Source organism: Tribolium madens, unplaced genomic scaffold (genome assembly GCF_015345945.1).
Source record: "Tribolium madens isolate multiple individuals breed KSU strain unplaced genomic scaffold, Tmad_KSU_1.1 Scaffold_2;HRSCAF=44;Tcas5.2_LGX, whole genome shotgun sequence".
NCBI classification, from domain to species: domain Eukaryota; kingdom Metazoa; phylum Arthropoda; class Insecta; order Coleoptera; family Tenebrionidae; genus Tribolium; species Tribolium madens.
The window spans coordinates 6024665-6042193 of NW_025400995.1; the positions used below are offsets into that span (position 1 = coordinate 6024665).

Here is a 17529-nt window from a genome sequence, read left to right on the forward strand (position 1 = left end):
ATAATCTGTGACGCCATTGTTGTGGCGACTGCGAGTATTGTTTTTGTTACGAAGTAAATACGCTTTTTAAAATTTAAAAAGGGACAATCATCATAAACAGAATAAGTAATAGATAGAAGAAAGTTTCTGAAAGTGTGTCGTTTGCAGTGATGTAAATTTGGAAATAGTTGTGGGTTAGTAAATTGTCCAGACACCCCGGATTGATTTGATGAAAGTGGTTTGCAGTTAAATAAACTAAATAACAATGAATTACTGGAAATTTTGGACGTTGCGACTAAAAGAGTTACAATCAGTGTTAAGTTAGTGGGTTAGTCATGAATGACTACTCAAGATCGTCTTTAAGTAATTTGTCAATTGTGGTTAGAAAGTTAGTTATGCAGAAGTTATGTTTTTCGACTGGGGCATTTGATGGTGGTTACTTGCGATGGGGGACTATGCTTTGTACAAGGCTTTACAGTCATTCACACCCCCTTCAAGTGATACAACTAGCCTAGAATTTCAGAAGGATGATGTGTTTGAGATTTCAGTCCAGAGTCCTTTTTCCACTAGCGAATTTCAAAAACCCGGATGGTTATATGCTTATAATAGACGGACAGGATCAGAAGGATATGTTCCTGGTAAGTTTAGCTGAAAAGGGTTTTTCCTTATTTGCGTTAGGCAACCAAATATACACCTACTTACGTGTATGCAATTTCTATACCCTTTTTAGGAAAGCGATAAGAAAATTTGTTAAACTAAAATTTATCAATATTAAATTTTTTTCTAGTGGAATGTGTAAAATTGCTTGGGTCTGAAGTGAATAATACTGTGCACCATCCATCTGCCTTAGGAGTCGCAATTTCCGAAACAGGTATTTTTTATTTTTGGTTTTTGATTTCGGTTTAACAACTGTAAAAAATAGAAGGGACGATGAATAATTCAGATGGCATAAGATAGAAATTAGTCTTTTGATAGTACTTGGAGTTATCACTATGAACGCCTACAATAAATATCACCAAATATTGACATTTTCATTATCATTTTATGTGCTGAATTTTTAACTAGTTGCCGATTAGTGCTAATTAAACTCGTACTGTCAGAAGCACACGTGTTTGACTAGAATCTTTATCCAGTCTATTTATATCACAATTGATAGCAAATTTAATGATCTGTGATAATCGTATAATTACAATTAAAGCTAAGAGAAGTTACTAACTAAGTTATCATATAAATAAATCAGTTTTTATAGTGTTAATATGAGAAAAATGTGAAGTAAAGCTGTTTTTTTTATTACATTTAAAACGGGAAATTTTCCGACAAAAATTTACTTTAATGAAATCAAATAACGCTGTAATAGTAATAAAATATAGTCAGTTATAAAGATAAGAATATCTTTTTTAATATTGCATATTATAGTTTGTCCAGTTGACATAAAAAAGTTGAGTGTAAAGAACGAAATATTTGCAAAGGATTACGTTAAAAATATTTTTATCATTGTTGTCAGCGGGTCTGAAGGCATTATTACTCACATTCACCCGATAATGCAATGGCCTATCAAATATCAGAAAATATGAAAGTGATTTTTTTTAACCGATAACTCTAGTTTGTAATTAACTATTTTTATTTTTTCAATTTGTGTTTTATTTCGTGTGAAATAATAAAGATAATAAAGATAAAAATTGATGACATGTAATTGTGTTCCCTTCATTTATTTGCTTATGAACGAGCTCATAAATTAAATCAACCACTCTTCCGGGCGCAACTGTAATTCTAATTGTTTATAAGGGAAAAATAACATTTTAAGTGACATGTGTTGTTTTCAGATTGTAAAGGGAAGACTGAAACCACCCACGACATCACTCGAGTCTACTTTGTAAAACCAATTTTATGTACACATTGTAAGTTGGTTTTATTTGTTTTATTCTACATTTGGATTATATTGATGAGTTTGTCTTGCCATTTTGTTCGTTTTGTTTTTTTTTATCTCAACTGTCAATTGGTGACGGTATCTTGTATAAGAGATGATTATGATCGATTTTTTGTCCTAAATCTTCTTATCTGTCAATGGTCTAAAGTTTAGTTTTTTTTTTGTTAAATGAATGAACTTCTTGGGACGTATGTTGATTTTTTTTTAATTAAAATTTTTCCTGATGGTGAATCTGTATTCACTTAATCACTTGATTATCATTTGTTTATTGATCTTAGATTATGGATGGTTTTTCTAGAAATTTATCAAAATTAGTAAATATGTCTGCATGTAATGTGATAGATATAAGTTTTCAAAATTACACTTGAATTTTCAAGGTAAACTTTTGAATTTCTCATCACTTGTAGTAGCGTGTATTTGCATATTTATGGAGGTCACACCTAATGTAAATTACACTTGAAGTTTATATAAAATAGACGAAGTCTTTGTAAGATTTGATTTTAGTGTGTAAATTTATATTTGAATCGTTTTGTGTTAAAGGTAAAGACTACATTTGGGGACAGGGTCCAGTCGGCGTAAAATGCAAGGGTAGGTATTGAAAGTTGAAATTTTGCGCAAAGTGGAACAAGACGATGTGGAAAACTATTTCATTTGAGACTTAAGCCAAAAAAAAATTATAATAAATTCGGGGCTATCAGAATTGATGTTGTAAGTTTGGCATCGCTGTAATTTCACTGCAACGGCGTGCTTATCAAGGTCAAACTTCGAACCGCCAACCATTTCTGTACGGTTTTAGAGTTTTTGGATATATTTTCATAACTTTAAATATGAATTTTGATTTGTATCGATATTTTTGGATTTCGGTATGTTGGTACAGCGAACAGCTGGCGTCGACCAGTGGCGTAGCAAAATAACACAACAGGAGGTTCTTATAAAACTTTATTCGTTAATTATTTTATTTAATTTTATTTTAATAAATACTGTTAATATTGTTAAAAATTATTGGATCTGTGTGTAAGTCACCTAATTACCATTGCGGTGTTTTTCTCTAAAAATTCGACGATTATGGAACAAATCGTTTTAAAAATTAAGTAAATGTTTATTGGTAAATTACTAATAAGCAGTCGAGAAGATTGTTTTTTTTTTTGTTATAACAATTAATCAAATTGGTTTCATCTTGTTACACGTGTGTAACATGCTGGTATATTTTAAAGCAAACAAATAGCGTTAATTTCCCGCCAAACATATTTTTAGAATTATCTAGTAGAAAATTGGTAAGCAATAGTAGAATTGTAACAATTTTTTTCTACAATGATCGTAAAAATGTCAAGCGGTTGGATGAAAAATCTCATTATTTAATTTTCTAGGAATAAACGTATGTGACACGTTCTCAAAGCTTGTAATAATTTATTAGATCACAGTTTTTTTTTTATATGAAACTTGTGGCAGGCACTAAGCATTTTTTATATAAAAATAAACCGACTTTTGTAAATATCGGTCAAATTTTTGAAGACAAGATTGTAGTTTTTAGTTTAATTTGTTGATACTAAATTTGGTTGAAATTTTGATGATGTATTTATTGTAGTAATAATTATATGGTGTTTGAAAAATGAGGAAGAAATGGAAATGAATGGTCAACAAAAGGGCAACAAATTAATAATTAAGGATTTATTGTGTTTGCGTTTGATAGCAGCGCCACTGGCGGTGCCGCTGTACTTTTATTTGCGGGGCTAAAGGGGGACTTGCGCCGAAACCGAATGTTGCGTTTGCGCGTTGAATTAACGTTTCTGAATAAGAACTGGCTAGTTTCGTCGAGGCAGTCGTGAGTAAGTGTTGTCTTAAAAAGCGATAAAATTCGCAAACGGTGGTAACATGACAAGATGAGCGTTTCGGAACGTGAAACCCAGGAGGGCAGTGCAACGGGCGACTCCTCTGACAGCAGTAAAATGTACCGGCGCTTGAAGGTGCCGGACTGCAAGCACTCCGCACTCCTGCCGCTGGTCAACATCGACAAAGAGAATTACATGTTGCGAGGGGTCAGTCGTCCGGGCTCTGAAGTCGATCTCGATAGCTTCATGGTGTGCGAGATAAACAGCACGTTGAGCGCGTTGAACGTGATGGCCGGCAAGAAGGAGGCCGCCGCCGACGTCGACGTCGACGGCCCTGGCACCGGCTTTTGCGCTCGCATCGTCTCGTTCCATCGTCTGATGTGCTCTTGCGAAATGTCCTGCTGCTGCATGTGCGGTTCGTTCTGTTCCTCAGATTGCTTCGGCTGTTTCCACGACATGTGCGCGAGGTTCGCCGCCAAACACCAATGTCTTAAGAACGAGGAAGTGGCGACGACGACGACGGCCCTTGAGCACGACAAGGTAAGCGAAACAGCTGACGGCTAGGACGCCGGCCGGAACAAAGGCGAATCGCCCTCCATAAAATCGATAATCGTGCACGGGATTCTTCGCAACCGTTCAAGTATCTCTTTGTGACACCAACACCGTAGCCCAAATCTTTTGACCTTGAAACGGACACTAATAAATAACATCAGACCTTATCCAGATTCCTGTGATACCCCATTTTATTACTTAAAACTATGAGACTGTCACAAGTTTAATCAAGTCCAATGTTGCCATATGTAAATCTCACCTCTTTTGCATATATCCTCACGTGTTATTATTCTGCGTTGTTTTAGAAAGAAATGCTGATTCCAAACACTTATTTCCTTCCACCACCATTTCCTATTCCTCCACCTGCACAAAGACAACGACAAGGATGCCAATACACAAATACAAGCTCAAAATTAATTAGTTGCTTTTATCTTCAACAAAATGTCTGAATTGGGCTGGCTTCAAATGCTCTTTATTGTGATTCTAGTGAGAATACAAGTAATTTAACGCACACACTCCACGCAGTATTTTTTCTTGCTGAAGGGTGGGTCTGGAATCCTCTCGACGAATAATTAAACGGCATATATTTTTAAAACGCCGTGTACGGATGGCAAGGTCTCTAATTTTATTGCTTCAAACAAAAGATAAAATAGAGGAAATCATAACTGCTTGGATTTGTCAACGAAAGAACTAAAGAAAAAAATCATTAATGACTGATTTGATTCCATGAAATTTCATCTAATTCTTGAAAGTGGTCGCATTCTTCGTGTTCTTCAACCTTTGGAACTCTTCCTAGAGGTAGTGCAGGGTCACCATTTTGACGTATACGTCAAGTTCAGAGTAGAGGTCAAAAGAAGAATTGAATATTTTTAAATAGAATTAATTAATGTTATTGCAACATTATAGATACAGAATTTTATCGGTTGACCCCCAACATTTTTTTTCCTTGTGCTCGTTAAACGGTCTCAATTTGTTCTAGCTAGACGGTAGGAAGTCAATTCAAACTTAATCTTGTAGTTTTTCCACCGTTAAATATTATACTGACAGCTTCGAGATAGTTTGGTAACATTAATTAAATGTTAATCAACTGATCGAAAATGTACGAATATTTTCTCGCCGGCGCCGTCCGACTTTTCAAGCAAGTTTCTCTTCATGTTTAAATTATTTTATATTTTATAATTATGATAATATTAAACTATTTCACAATTGACGTCCTATAAAAATATTGTCAAACTAGTATGAAAAAAATCTTAGAACTACATGTACCTTTTAAGAGTGAAAAAACGTTTTTTTTTTACATAAATTTTCGGATACTTATAATGTTAAATAATTTCGTCATAAATGACACAGTCAATTTACATATTAATTACCCTTCACTTCTAGCTCCGTTAAAATGTTTTCCAAACCGACCGTTCAATTAATATTTTTCATCGATTTTTCATATAAAAGCGTGGTCATTTTCCCTTTCGTACATTTTTCAGATTAAGAGGTCTTCGTTCTTGAACGAATTTGTCTAATTTAATCAAACTTCTGATTATTGCAGTCATTTAAAAGGTTATTGCTATTGGCATTATATTCAGATAAGAAATCATCAGAAGCATGATCTCATTTTCTGCGATTCCAACCCATCAGGATTTATTTTTTATCTTAAGTTTTATTGTCGTTGCAAGTTCAATAGCACCTGAAGATTATTCATGTAAAATAATTAAAATAGAAAAATTACGTGATTTGTATCACGATAATAATTCCTCAATATACGAGTATGTGAAATCAATATTTAAATAAAACGTTATCAGTTTAAATAACTACGATTATCATACATCGCGTTTTAACATTATTCCATATTTAAGTACGTTTTCCCATCATCGGAGGGACATACGTAAAGACAGAGTTGTGGATGATGTTATATAATCGAGATATTTTTAGAACGTGTGTTATTAGGAAGAAAGGTTGCAGTCATATTTTGAGAAAATTTTCTTATTAACGTTTCCTTCCACATGTCAGATGTGATCGTCGTTTTTTGGCACATCTGAAACTAGAAAATGGAACGTACGGAAAGCTCGAAATATTTTTTTATTTTGTTTAAACCAGAAAATTCTATTAATACAATTGGAATCTGATGATCGGCCCGCCATATTTTTAGAAAGTACATATGTTTAATTTTTGTAACGTTAAAAAAATCTGCACGACATTAATTTTATATTATAATATTTATTCTGACAGGAGTAGAGGAATAAGGACGACGTTTGTTTATAAATTTTTGAAAAAAAAATATGTTAAACGTCACGATTTTGCTATTCAAGTAGAAGGATATGTTTCGGTGGTATTAATTGTGTACGCAATGCATTAAATATTGTAATAAAAAGGTTATTCCGTTTGTTTTGTAAAAATAAAAACTAACAGCAATCGCTGCATTGGAATTACAATGTGAAATGTAAATAATAACGTAAATAGTAAGTTGCTATCAAATTCAGACGTTTGATTTTTTTATTATTTATCATTATTATCATTATTTCTGCGAAATCGATAGCTTTACTCGCAATCATTCTAATCCGAGTCAAAACATATCGTACAATAGACAAGGTGGTGCAAGCGTTGTTTAATTCATACAGGTTTATCATTTGATAAGATAAAATAACCGTAATGATCTAATTTGTGGTTTATGAAGGATACATCTGGTTACCTATAGTATTTATTTAATTGTTGGAGATTGTCTTTATTAACCTCCAAAGAATCTAATTTTAGATCAGAGTTATTAACGTATTAAGATAAAATAGATTACTATTTAATTTTTTCCAGAAGATAGACTCCTCCATTTAATACTCCTTCATATTGAGAGTTTCAATTCTTACTATGTTGTTCGTGTGGGAGACAAATCGATGATTAAAATTAAAATGCATATTACTACAAACTGATATCTTATTGAATTTTAGAGGGATCCAAGAGGAAATTGAGGAAAATTTATGATATGAAAATGTGCCTTTACGTTAAAAAATTACTGAAATTCTTAAATTAGAGAAGGTGCCAAAACGAGTCGATTTTTAATTTTTATACAGTTTTGTTTTTATTTAATTATTGTACTTTTGTGACGTTTAGAAACGACAGTTATTGTATTTAAAAGGAGAATTTATTTAATAAATGTTAATTAATTTTATCGTAACACTGACAAATAAAATCTCAATCGGATAAATCGTTTTTTAATAAGCAAATTTAAACGTGACTCATGGAATTTCAACTTTTGCTACATTTTTAATTGGATGCAGTTCATTTAGCAAGGATAAAAGTTGTTATCAATTAATGTTTCGTTGATATTAGTGCCTCTTGTTTTATTTGTTTTCGATTAAATAGCAATAAATTTGCAAAGTGATCTTTTATTAATAGATTTGTAACAAAAAAATGTCTGAAACTAAATTTAAAAGGAGGTAACAAGAGAAACATGTTTTACTAATTTGACAGTCAAAAACCAGCTGTACTATATTCAAGGTTAGTTTTGCACATTGACAAGAATAAAAATTAGTTATATCGTCGTGTCTTCATACCTGAACGCTTGAGCAGATATAATTGTGGAATTTTTTCCCATTTATCATATTTCCTCTTCTTTAATTATTACTTTATTCACATCAGGATTTTTCTCTCCTATATAATCTTAATTTAATTAGGTAGTTTAGTCTAATTAAATTAAAAATTCAAATGACCGCAAATTGTAGTTGTTATCGAAATGGCAAATTAGGAAAAAATGATTTATGGTGAATGAATTTGAAAAAAATAGATATGTGAAAGAGGAAAAGGGGGAAAAGAGATAAGCTTGGGATCTTGTAAAACGCCCTTCTCCCGGAACACCCGGAGGCATCCCTCATCGTAAACATTTTTGTGTAAATTTTTCTATGCATAATCAATTATATTCAATCCAGATTCTGAATGTAATAAATTTTGTATTCAAAGTAGTATTGTAATTTTAACATTGACATTTAGATAAAACGCGACTTTAAAAAATAGGCATTGGTTATTCTTTTATAAAAGAAAATTCGCTTGTTAAAATGCAATTTGCATCCACTTTGAACTGTCGTCGAACAATCACTTTTTATTCCACTATGTCTGGCTTCGTTGAATCTATTCCCAATCAATAAAACATTTAACGTTTTTTATGGTAATTATATTCAGACTAATTAATTGATCTCCGCTAAATAGTAAATGCCTAATTATTCACATTTTGTGTATAATTTTATTTTAGAAGTAATTAAAATTTTAATTGTGGTTGTATGGTTTATTTTCGAACATGTCTGTTTTAATTTGTGGTTGAAATTTTATCGATCCTTGACGAAATTGTAATAACAGTCAAATGCAATAACAAATGCATTTTTCACAAAATTTGAATATCATATGATAATGACAACAATGTGACTGACATTGACATTTAGAAGCCAGTTACATATTCATCTATTATGACATCCTCATTCTAATAAATTTTGCTACGAAAAATAGATAAATGCAAAAAACTGTATCGTCGAGCATGATGTTAATATTCTTGGGAAATCAGAAATTTTTCCAAGTTTACGGAGCTTGTGTTTTATTTAAAATCGAACACTTTGTTCCACCCCTTTTTGCTAAACAAAAGTTTTGTTTTATCGATTAGGCTTTGTGTGAAATATTAGTTTGTAGTGTCTTTGACTTTGTAATAATAGCAACGCGATGAATTTTTTTCTAGTATTAAATGAATAGTATTAATATCCAGAAAGAAATTTGATTCGTTTGCAAAGTGTAAGTAAATAACATTGTTGCTTGTTAAACGTTGTAATTTTAGCCGTTTTAGTATCATTTGTTTCGTGTTTTTTGCAACGAAATGTGTCAGCCGGAATCATCGTATTAAGAATGGTTGTTGATACAATAATGCGCGTCGTTTTCTTAATTGAACCGACCGGCTTTAATTAAAAACTTTATTTATTTACACAAATCAATTAACAATTCAAGTCGAAATGTTAACGTATTGTTTTGAATCAGCAGGGCATTTTTTTTTTTAAATAGCCGTTACGATATAATTCTTTAAGCATTTTATGAGTTTTTTTTTTATTGCAAATACCTTCATGTTCGTAAAATAACAAAAATCGGGCCGGTTCAAAAGCCGGCCATTGTGTTAATGTGTGGGTTAGGGGCGTGCCATACCGCAGTAAAAAATGTAATTAAAAAAAAAAATTCAACCTACCGCATGATCGAAAATTTGTCACAAACGTTATAATTTTCAAGCACGAACTGATGTATTTATTGACACTAGGACTGATGAAAGTAATTCTAGATCAGTTTGCGTAAAATTTCTAATTAAAATCGACGTATTACTTTGAATATACTATTGGGAAAATTTGTCAGGTCAGGATCTATATGCACTTCTGTGACATTAATTTTGTTTCTCGCTCTTCCAATTTCTAAACTACAGGTCATGCACGTGGATATCGAGTAAGTTTTTAATTGTATAATCTGTTCGACACTCGCTCTGTTATTTTTGCACTTTTTTTGTTCTCAGGGGATAGGAAATACATAAATTGAGAAGTAACATTGGCTACATTGAAGTGCGATATGTTTTTTTTTTTTTTGATTTTGCTTTTCAAAAGTATGTACCAACTTTGGAAAATGTCGTTTTTCGCCTAATCGCTCGTCGAATGTCGCGCTCGCTACCTTGAGAGATACTCTCGTGGTCGTTTGATTAAACGAGAAGTGTCTTTTCGAAATTACGAATGTGGGGTCAACCAAACCTGCCACGGGCTGGCCGGCCGTTACGCTATACTCCGGCGTGACCTATATGAGTTGACGACGTGCCGTCAAGGTTGCCAGCTCTGTGCGACGTTGCCGATGTTCGAGGGGCCGGTTGCCACATACAGCACCAGGACACACGTGTTCTCGAGGCTTCCGAGGCCCGCCCCTCGCAGCATCGCAACATCTTTACCGCGATCTCCGGAACCCGCTAACCCGCTACCAAATGTTTGTTTAGAAAGGGGGAAGAAAAAAATTCATTTCAGTTGTTTCGTAATTGGATTAGTAAGAGGATTTTATCGGTAATGATTGGAATAGATGGCGTTAGGTTTGATAGGTCACTGAGGTGATTGTAATTTGGTCGAAAAGTAACAATTAACATTGAGCTTTGTATAACGTCATTTATATACATAGCCAAGAGGCTGGTCGATTTGTTTTATGAATTTCAACCTTATTATCACGGGTCACGCGATTACATTATTATACACACGGCGATTTTTAATTGCCGATCCTATTCTAATCGGCTAGGGGACTGATATGCTTTGAGAATAAATAAATAAAAGCTACCGGTATTTGTTGACGTTTTGATAAAAGTTTGGTTTATGTTTAGAATATGATGTAGGAAGCGGCAGCTTCAGCTTCGCCATCTAGCACTTGGTGGCTCAGCCTAGATCGTTATAAATCTGGTGTAAATTTAAACCAAGGTCGCTGTTGATGTGGACGATTAACCGAGTATTACGGACCGTCGAAATTTTGTTGGACATTGAATTAACAGGAGCTAGTTAGGAGTATTGATCGCGTATTATGGGTCGACGTCAGGACATACGGACGTACCCATGTCATGTCAAGCTCAAAATAAATCGAGATCTGAAAAAGTTTCAGAGTTTCACATTTTTCAGATCTGAATAACTATGAAAGTAGCAAGCAACGTGTCGTTTACATTACACCAGGTTTCTACAATGTATAACATCCTGAATAGTCAGGTATACGGTATGTATCACCGTATCTACTTGTACTCACTGCCTTGCTACTCTCGATTGTGAAGTTGATAGTCGAGCCGGATAGGTGAACAATCCACCAATGGCGAAAGCGGCGCGCGTTGCTATGCGCCCGTCTTACCGCTGCCTTCATCATCGCTCTCTCTCACCAACCCCAAACTTGCGGGCCATACGAGGGTGTCGTTCCCTTTACCGAAGGCCTTTTCAACCCCTCTCCTCTCACACATACTGGAAAATTTCATAAACACTTACGATTCGATCCAGAAAATTTTCCTAATCCTGTTTGGCATTTTTTTCCGAAACGTCTATGCTATTTGCGGAAAATGATAACCTTTTGCTGTAGCTTTGCTATCGATCGATAAAAAGATGCTAGAGTTACAGAAAAATGCAATGTTTCAACTCTTGTTTCAGCCTATATCCGAATGGACGTCAGCGCAAGTATTGGAATGGATGGCGGCGACCAACCTCTACCTCTGCTCGGACATCTTCCGATACAAAGACATCAACGGCTCAGATTTGGTCCATCTGGACAAAGAAAAATTAATTGTAAGCATCCAATTACAAAATCTAAACCAAAAACCTTTGACCTTATTGAACGATAAACCCAATTCACATAAATCTCTTACGGACTTTTCAAACACCAATCAAGATTTCTTCAACATTTTAAACTGCAAAATGTGCTTCCAAATGTTCAATGTCTTTCCTGGCAACAAAGTTTGAAACAATCTTTACTCTTTTATCAATTCAAACAAATTTTGCTTTGCATTTATAATGCGGAAGAGGAAATAAAATTTGTCAGTTACCTGCTTTTTAAATTGAATATTATAGGAAAAGGGTTATCAAACATCAACAGGTATTAAAGTTTTAAAAATTGTAGTGATGCAGACTTCGACGTGAATAATTTAATAAATTTAATTAGCAAAGTTGCAATGTTGAAGAGAATTGTGAATTAAATTGTTCGAGTTTTCAGACGTTTATTAATTTTTTTTTACAATTTTTTAGTTGTTGAGTTGTGTTTTTGAATCAACTTATTATTGTTTTGTTATTATTGTGTTTAGACAAAGGCGAGATTTGTGAGATTAATAGTAAGAAAAGTGTTTTAGGACTAAATGTGCAGTAATTGAAAGGTATTGGAAGTTTAGTTTTTTCATAAGGCTGTAAATGATTTACTGAAGGTGGATTATTGGGGTTTACTGCATTAATACCTGGGTTGGAACGGAGCTTGACAGCTGGCTTAAATCTTGCTATTATGAATCGATTTTGGTAGCAACTCCTTTTAAAACACGCGAATTTCTTTGTAGAATATGGGCATCAAGGACGAATTCCACCAAATGGCGATACTGTCGTGCATCGACGAGCTTTTAGGGAAGCAAGAGAACAAAATGATGACCAACGACCAAGATTCGGACATAGCGCACACGCATAACTTGACGCAGCATAGTTTCAGTAATTTAGAACGTTGTGGGAAATGCAACAAATTCTTGCGAGGGCTGCTCCACCAGGGTTTCGTTTGTCAGGATTGCGGTTTGGTCGCTCATCGGTCATGTGCCGCTACCGGTCTGCCTCCATGTATGTCCGCCTTCGGTAGGGGGCTATGTCTTCAGTTTTTTCCCGGAGACATACAGGAAGCGCCTGCTTTTCTCATGAAGTTCGTCACCGAATTGGAAATGAAAGCCGAGAACGATGAAACTTTAGAATTGTATAATCTGTACAGCGCCACACCTCCACCTGATCAAATGGCGAAATTGCTCGAGAAAATTAACGATGGTTCAACTAATTTAGATTTAAACGATTTTAATGCCGTTTGTATAGCCGGAATTATCAAAAAGTTTCTTAGGGAGTTACCTGATCCTCTTGTACCTGTTCAGTGGTACGATGCGTTTTTAACAGCGTCAAGTAAGGTTCAACTAAGCTTAAAATAATTGTTTTTTATTTTTTTTTTTGTAGAAGCTAAAACTGACGAAGCTTGCGCGACTCAATTGACACGTTTAGTCGAAGAATTGCCTGAAAATCATCGTTCCACGTTAAAATATGTAATGGCTCATTTGTGTCGTATGTGCCAGATGGAATACTCCAGGGGCAATCACAGTCCCCCTACCGTTCTAATTCAGGCATTATGCCACATTTTTCTGAGACCACCTTGGGAACGTATTATGTAAGCCCGAATTATCTTTAATTTGACTTTTGTTTTTATTTTGTGTTTCTCTTTCAGTCAAGTGGTCTACAATACTCAATCTCATAATAGGATTTTAGAAGTACTACTCTTAAAATGTAACTGGGGCGTTAAGTTGCCTGAATTTGCTTCAGCTCCGGCTATACCACCACGAAGGGTGGTGGGAACGATGCGTATGGGAAGTAATATTTCAACAAACAGTACAATAGATAAGGAAAAATCAAACGCTTTTTCGCTCCAAGACGCAGAATGGTACTGGGGTGATATAAAACGGGAAGAAGTCAACGAGAAACTGAAAGAGACTCCCGACGGTACATTTTTGGTGCGCGACGCGTCAACTAAAAGTGGCGAGTATACATTGACCCTTCGTAAGGGTGGTACAAATAAATTAATTAAAATTTGCCATAAAAACGGAAAATATGGTTTCACCGAACCGTACACTTTCAATTCAGTCGTGGAATTGATAAATCATTTTCGAAACGAATCTTTATCACAATATAACGCCTCTTTAGACATAAAGTTGTTGTATCCGGTGTCTATGTTTAACCATGAAGAGGAAGCGGCGAAAACGGAAGACGTGGAGAAGCTTTGGGATCATTTACGCGACATTAAGAATACTCTCATGAACAAAAACAAGGTTTTGGACAGTCTGACTGAAGACTTGAATAAGACGAGTCAGGAGGTTTCGACTAAAAGACAGGCTTTAGAAGCTTTAAAAGAGTTGGTTAAAGTGTTCCAAGAGCAGATCGCAACTCACGCACAAGTAAGGAAAGAAGCCCAACCACACGAAATAGTGGGTTTAACCGTCAACGAGAAATTATTAACGCAACGACTGAAAATGATGCAGGAGAGTTCCGAGCATTTAGATAAGACTTTAGAGGAAAAGGAGGCCTATAACCGAACGCTTGAACGCGAACTGACTGCTTTAAAACCGGTTGTGCATAGTTTACGGAAAGAAAGAGACAAATATATTAGGTAATGCAGTTTTTTTTTCGCGTAGGTTAGCGATTTAATATCGATTGGTTGGTTATAGGTGGCTTCAGGAACGTGGTGTTAGTCCAACGAAGATCAATCAAGTTCTGAACCGAAACAGCGAAGATGAGGAGTATAATACCCAATCGGGCGAAGAATGCGATGTCGATTCTTTGATACATAACGATGAACGCACTTGGCTGATGTTAGACTGTCGACGCATAGACGCCGAGAAGTATTTGGCCGGCCAGCCGGACGGAACTTTTTTGATCCGTACATCGAGTACTTCGAAATATGCTCTGTCCATTGCTTGCAACAAGATGGTCAACCACTGTATTATTAATGATACGAAGAGGGGGTTTGGGTTTGCCGAACCGTACAATATTTATCCAACTCTGAAAGATCTGGTTTTGCACTATGCGACGAATTCCTTGGAGATACACAACGATTCTTTGAATACTGTGTTGGCGCATCCGTTTTTAGCATGGAAGTACAGTAACCAAGATCGTTACATTGGAGGATCAAGCACCACGTACAACTGTTAATTTGAGAGTGATGTGATAATTCAAAGTTGCTGTGACTTTTATATTCCCATAATCTTAAATTTTACGATGGTGATAATTTCCAAAAAACTATAACAAATTTATATAAAATAATGTATCATATAGATATATTTACATATACAGTGACAGTTTTACAATTGAAGTCGTTTTTTGCTTAATCACCAGGTTAAATTGACTGTGATAGTGTACTAAAGAAGAAGCTCTTAGATTTATATAACAACCTAAGCACATAAGTGTGTGTGATGTGCGGTGTATCAATATGGCCTGGTTTATTTTTGAAAATTCAACATTATCTAGGCCTTTTATGTTTATCTTGACATTTGAATTTGTATATAAAGAAATTTCAAGCAGTAGCGTAGTCACGGGATATGGAGCCTGCAGCTGTATGCGACTCTAGTCAATCTTTTTAATCTGCCTCTGTTTATTCTCGATCATTTTAAAAATGCAGTGGTGCCATCTTATGCGTGGAAGCTTTATTATTTTGGTACTATTTTTGTCTAAGATGAGCCACTGTTCTACGCTGCTGCCAAAATAGCTGTTAGCCGATATTCACTTTGCGCCAACGACATGCCAACATTTGCGGTTCATTTAATATTCACACGGATATTTTTGCCTGACTTGTTTTTTTTTTAATCCGTTTCATATATACGCATTGCGTGTTGACAAGTTGTTGGGGTGTTAATTCGCCTGTCAGTATATCTACTTACCTTTATTTGCCAATTATTGCAGTTGCAAGAAGAAAGCATTCTAGATAATAATAATATGTGATCTTCATTTAGGTAAACTTTTTTAAGATTGTGCAATGTCTTCAAAGTGTATTTAACTATTACTTTATAACACTTGTAGTATTTATTTAAAAGTAGGATATTTTTATTTTGAAGAGTACAAATGTTTTTTACATTTGTTTTTAAAAACTGAAGAATTTTATACCGTAGTATGAAATCTCATATATCTAGAATGGTTTTTCATATTATTTTCACTTTTTTACTGTCGTTATTACTTGTAATTTTATTGTTTATCTTTTAAAATTCATTTTCTTACATTTTTCATTTTATTGTCACGTGATTATTGAAAAGAAAGAAGAGTATTAAAACTTGTTATATCTAGATTTTTTATTGTTGTTTTTAATTTCTTCAAATTTGGAGAGGTACAAAATATAATTTATACGAACTAATCTTTATTTTTATTTTAAAATCTGCAGTTTTTGTGTAGGTTTTTTTATTATCGACAACTTTTATTTTATAGTTTGTCATTTGATTGCTTTAGAGTTTGAAGAATTTACTGTGTGCTTTATTCAAACTTTTCAATATCTTCAACATTATTATATGTCAGACTGAGTCTGGAAGTCTGGTGCAGTAACGTAGTTATATAAAAGATAGTGATGTTTTTCATTTTCTATTGTGATTAATGGAGACATAATGGGTATTCAAATTTAAACAATGTTCTGTAAAAATTTGATGATACATGTCAACAGTTTTTTGATTCTTGTTTGTATATTTTCTTTTAGTTCTTACAAGAGTCCAAATACACGTTTTTATTGCTTTTAATGTATGTAAAATTTCATGTACAATTAATAAATTAATATTAGACTATAAATATTTGACAATGTTAAAGATTTATTAACGTTTTTGAATATAATATTTTTTAAATTTGTAAAAAACGAAATGTTTCAGTATACTGTTGAATGTCATCTCAAATAAATAATAAAAGGTTTCCAATATACACAATTCTTTTACAATTAGACTAAAGCATAAGCAGCATAATTCGCGATTCCACAACGATTTTTCCCTCTTCTTAGCCTCATATACCCTTTTTCGCCCCAATGTTTACCCCACCAATTTTTCAAAATCCAAGCATTTTTTGTATATCCCACAATAAGCATTGCGTGATTCACATGGTTTGAACTGCAGGCAACGTCATCGTACACACCAGAACTAAAAGTCAATAAAACATTGAACAAAAAAAAATATTTAGCACACTTACTGATAAAGTTGGAAAGTGTGTGGACTTGCATTAATCGACGCTGCTACCGGCCCTATTTTAGCAACGGCTAATTCCAAAGCCCTTTCATCCCTTGCAGGTAAAATGGCCCAAGTTGTTAAATTTACAATAGCCCTATTTTTATCAAAGCGACATCTTTGTTGCTGAAAAAAATCTTTTAAAACAATAACAAACAAACAAAGACCTACTCTGGCCAAATAAGGATAATCACTGTACGCCATTAACCCCCCTGTTTTCTCCAAATATCTCAAAGTGTTTCTAAGTGAACCACCTCCACATCCATAATTACCCATAGAGACACTACAATCAATGATTTGTTGCTCGCTAGAATAAAAATATCCTTATCTTATTCTTAATAAAAAACAATTTACCTTAAGGGTACCAATTTCTCTGTTTGTTTAAAAATTTGGGCTTGTAATACACTGGCTATACTGAAAGCGTAACAAGAGCCGCAGTCTTTCTGATTGTACGATGGTGTTTCGAATCCTCTTTCGATCCAATTTACTTCTTCAGGGATGTGGTGGAAGAGCTCGAATAAATCACCCACTACTTCAGGGTCGACCTTGCGATGGGTGCTCTTGGTCAGCTTTGCCATTTTTTGTAAATAGTTCTGCGTGGTCTACAAAAATATTATTTTTTTATTTAATTGAAAAAATGAAAATCTGCTGAAGAAAAACAAGTCATGTTAATTCCCTTGAATGGAAATGACTTGCTTTGGTATCCAAGTTCTAAAACAATTAGAGCTTTGAAAGCTTCTTTCACAAGCTCCCACAACCTTGGGCGCCCACAGGGG

The 17529-nt window shown here is 34.2% G+C and overlaps 3 protein-coding genes across 6 annotated transcripts in view; 1 reads left to right on the forward strand and 2 right to left on the reverse strand.

Annotated features, from left to right (window-relative positions):
• Positions 1-16451, forward strand: LOC123006757 (phosphatidylinositol 3-kinase regulatory subunit alpha). Of its 2 annotated transcripts, XM_044401499.1 has the most exons (11): positions 1-173; positions 226-617; positions 767-850; positions 1803-1877; positions 2447-2494; positions 4169-4275; positions 11439-11573; positions 12329-12923; positions 12975-13182; positions 13240-14175; positions 14234-16451. In XM_044401499.1, exons 2-11 carry the CDS (start codon positions 425-427, stop codon positions 14715-14717), a joined length of 2865 nt encoding a protein of 954 aa, XP_044257434.1. In that variant the 5' UTR covers positions 1-173; positions 226-424; the 3' UTR covers positions 14718-16451. The 2 variants fall into 2 exon arrangements, with proteins under 2 accessions (XP_044257434.1, XP_044257433.1); XM_044401498.1 differs by having other exon boundaries at positions 1-617.
• Positions 3588-11326, reverse strand: LOC123006760. 2 transcript variants are annotated; one of them, XM_044401506.1, is made up of 3 exons: positions 11280-11326; positions 4547-4650; positions 3588-4418 (listed from the first exon to the last, which is right to left on the reverse strand). In XM_044401506.1, the coding sequence occupies exon 3, from the start codon at positions 4191-4193 to the stop codon at positions 3927-3929; it is 267 nt and encodes an 88-aa protein (XP_044257441.1). In that variant the 5' UTR covers positions 4194-4418; positions 4547-4650; positions 11280-11326; the 3' UTR covers positions 3588-3926. The 2 variants fall into 2 exon arrangements, with proteins under 2 accessions (XP_044257441.1, XP_044257440.1); XM_044401505.1 differs by lacking the exon at positions 11280-11326 and having other exon boundaries at positions 4547-4729.
• Positions 16080-17529, reverse strand: part of LOC123006759 (procathepsin L) — a 5198-nt gene continuing 3748 nt past the window's right edge. Inside the window, exons 3-6 of one of the 2 annotated variants that reach the window (XM_044401504.1) lie at positions 17108-17355; positions 16925-17036; positions 16719-16879; positions 16080-16669 (exon numbers count right to left, since the gene is read on the reverse strand). In XM_044401504.1, coding sequence (XP_044257439.1) covers positions 16474-16669; positions 16719-16879; positions 16925-17036; positions 17108-17355 — 717 coding nt within the window. In that variant the 3' untranslated portion in view covers positions 16080-16473. Of the gene's footprint in view, positions 16670-16718; positions 16880-16924; positions 17061-17107; positions 17356-17529 lie in introns of both variants that reach the window. The other variant, XM_044401502.1, reaches the window with a different exon arrangement.

Coding starts and splice junctions, on each gene's coding strand:
- LOC123006757 (XM_044401498.1), top strand. CDS start 425: ATGGGGGACTATGCTTTGTACAAGGCTTTACAGTCATTCACACCCCCT. Junction 11,574..12,328: donor TGGACAAAGAAAAATTAATT/GTAAGCATCCAA, acceptor ATTTCTTTGTAG/AATATGGGCATCAAGGACGA. Junction 12,924..12,974: donor TGCGTTTTTAACAGCGTCAA/GTAAGGTTCAAC, acceptor TTTTTTTTGTAG/AAGCTAAAACTGACGAAGCT.
- LOC123006760 (XM_044401505.1), bottom strand. CDS start 4,107: ATGGAACGAGACGATGCGAGCGCAAAAGCCGGTGCCAGGGCCGTCGAC.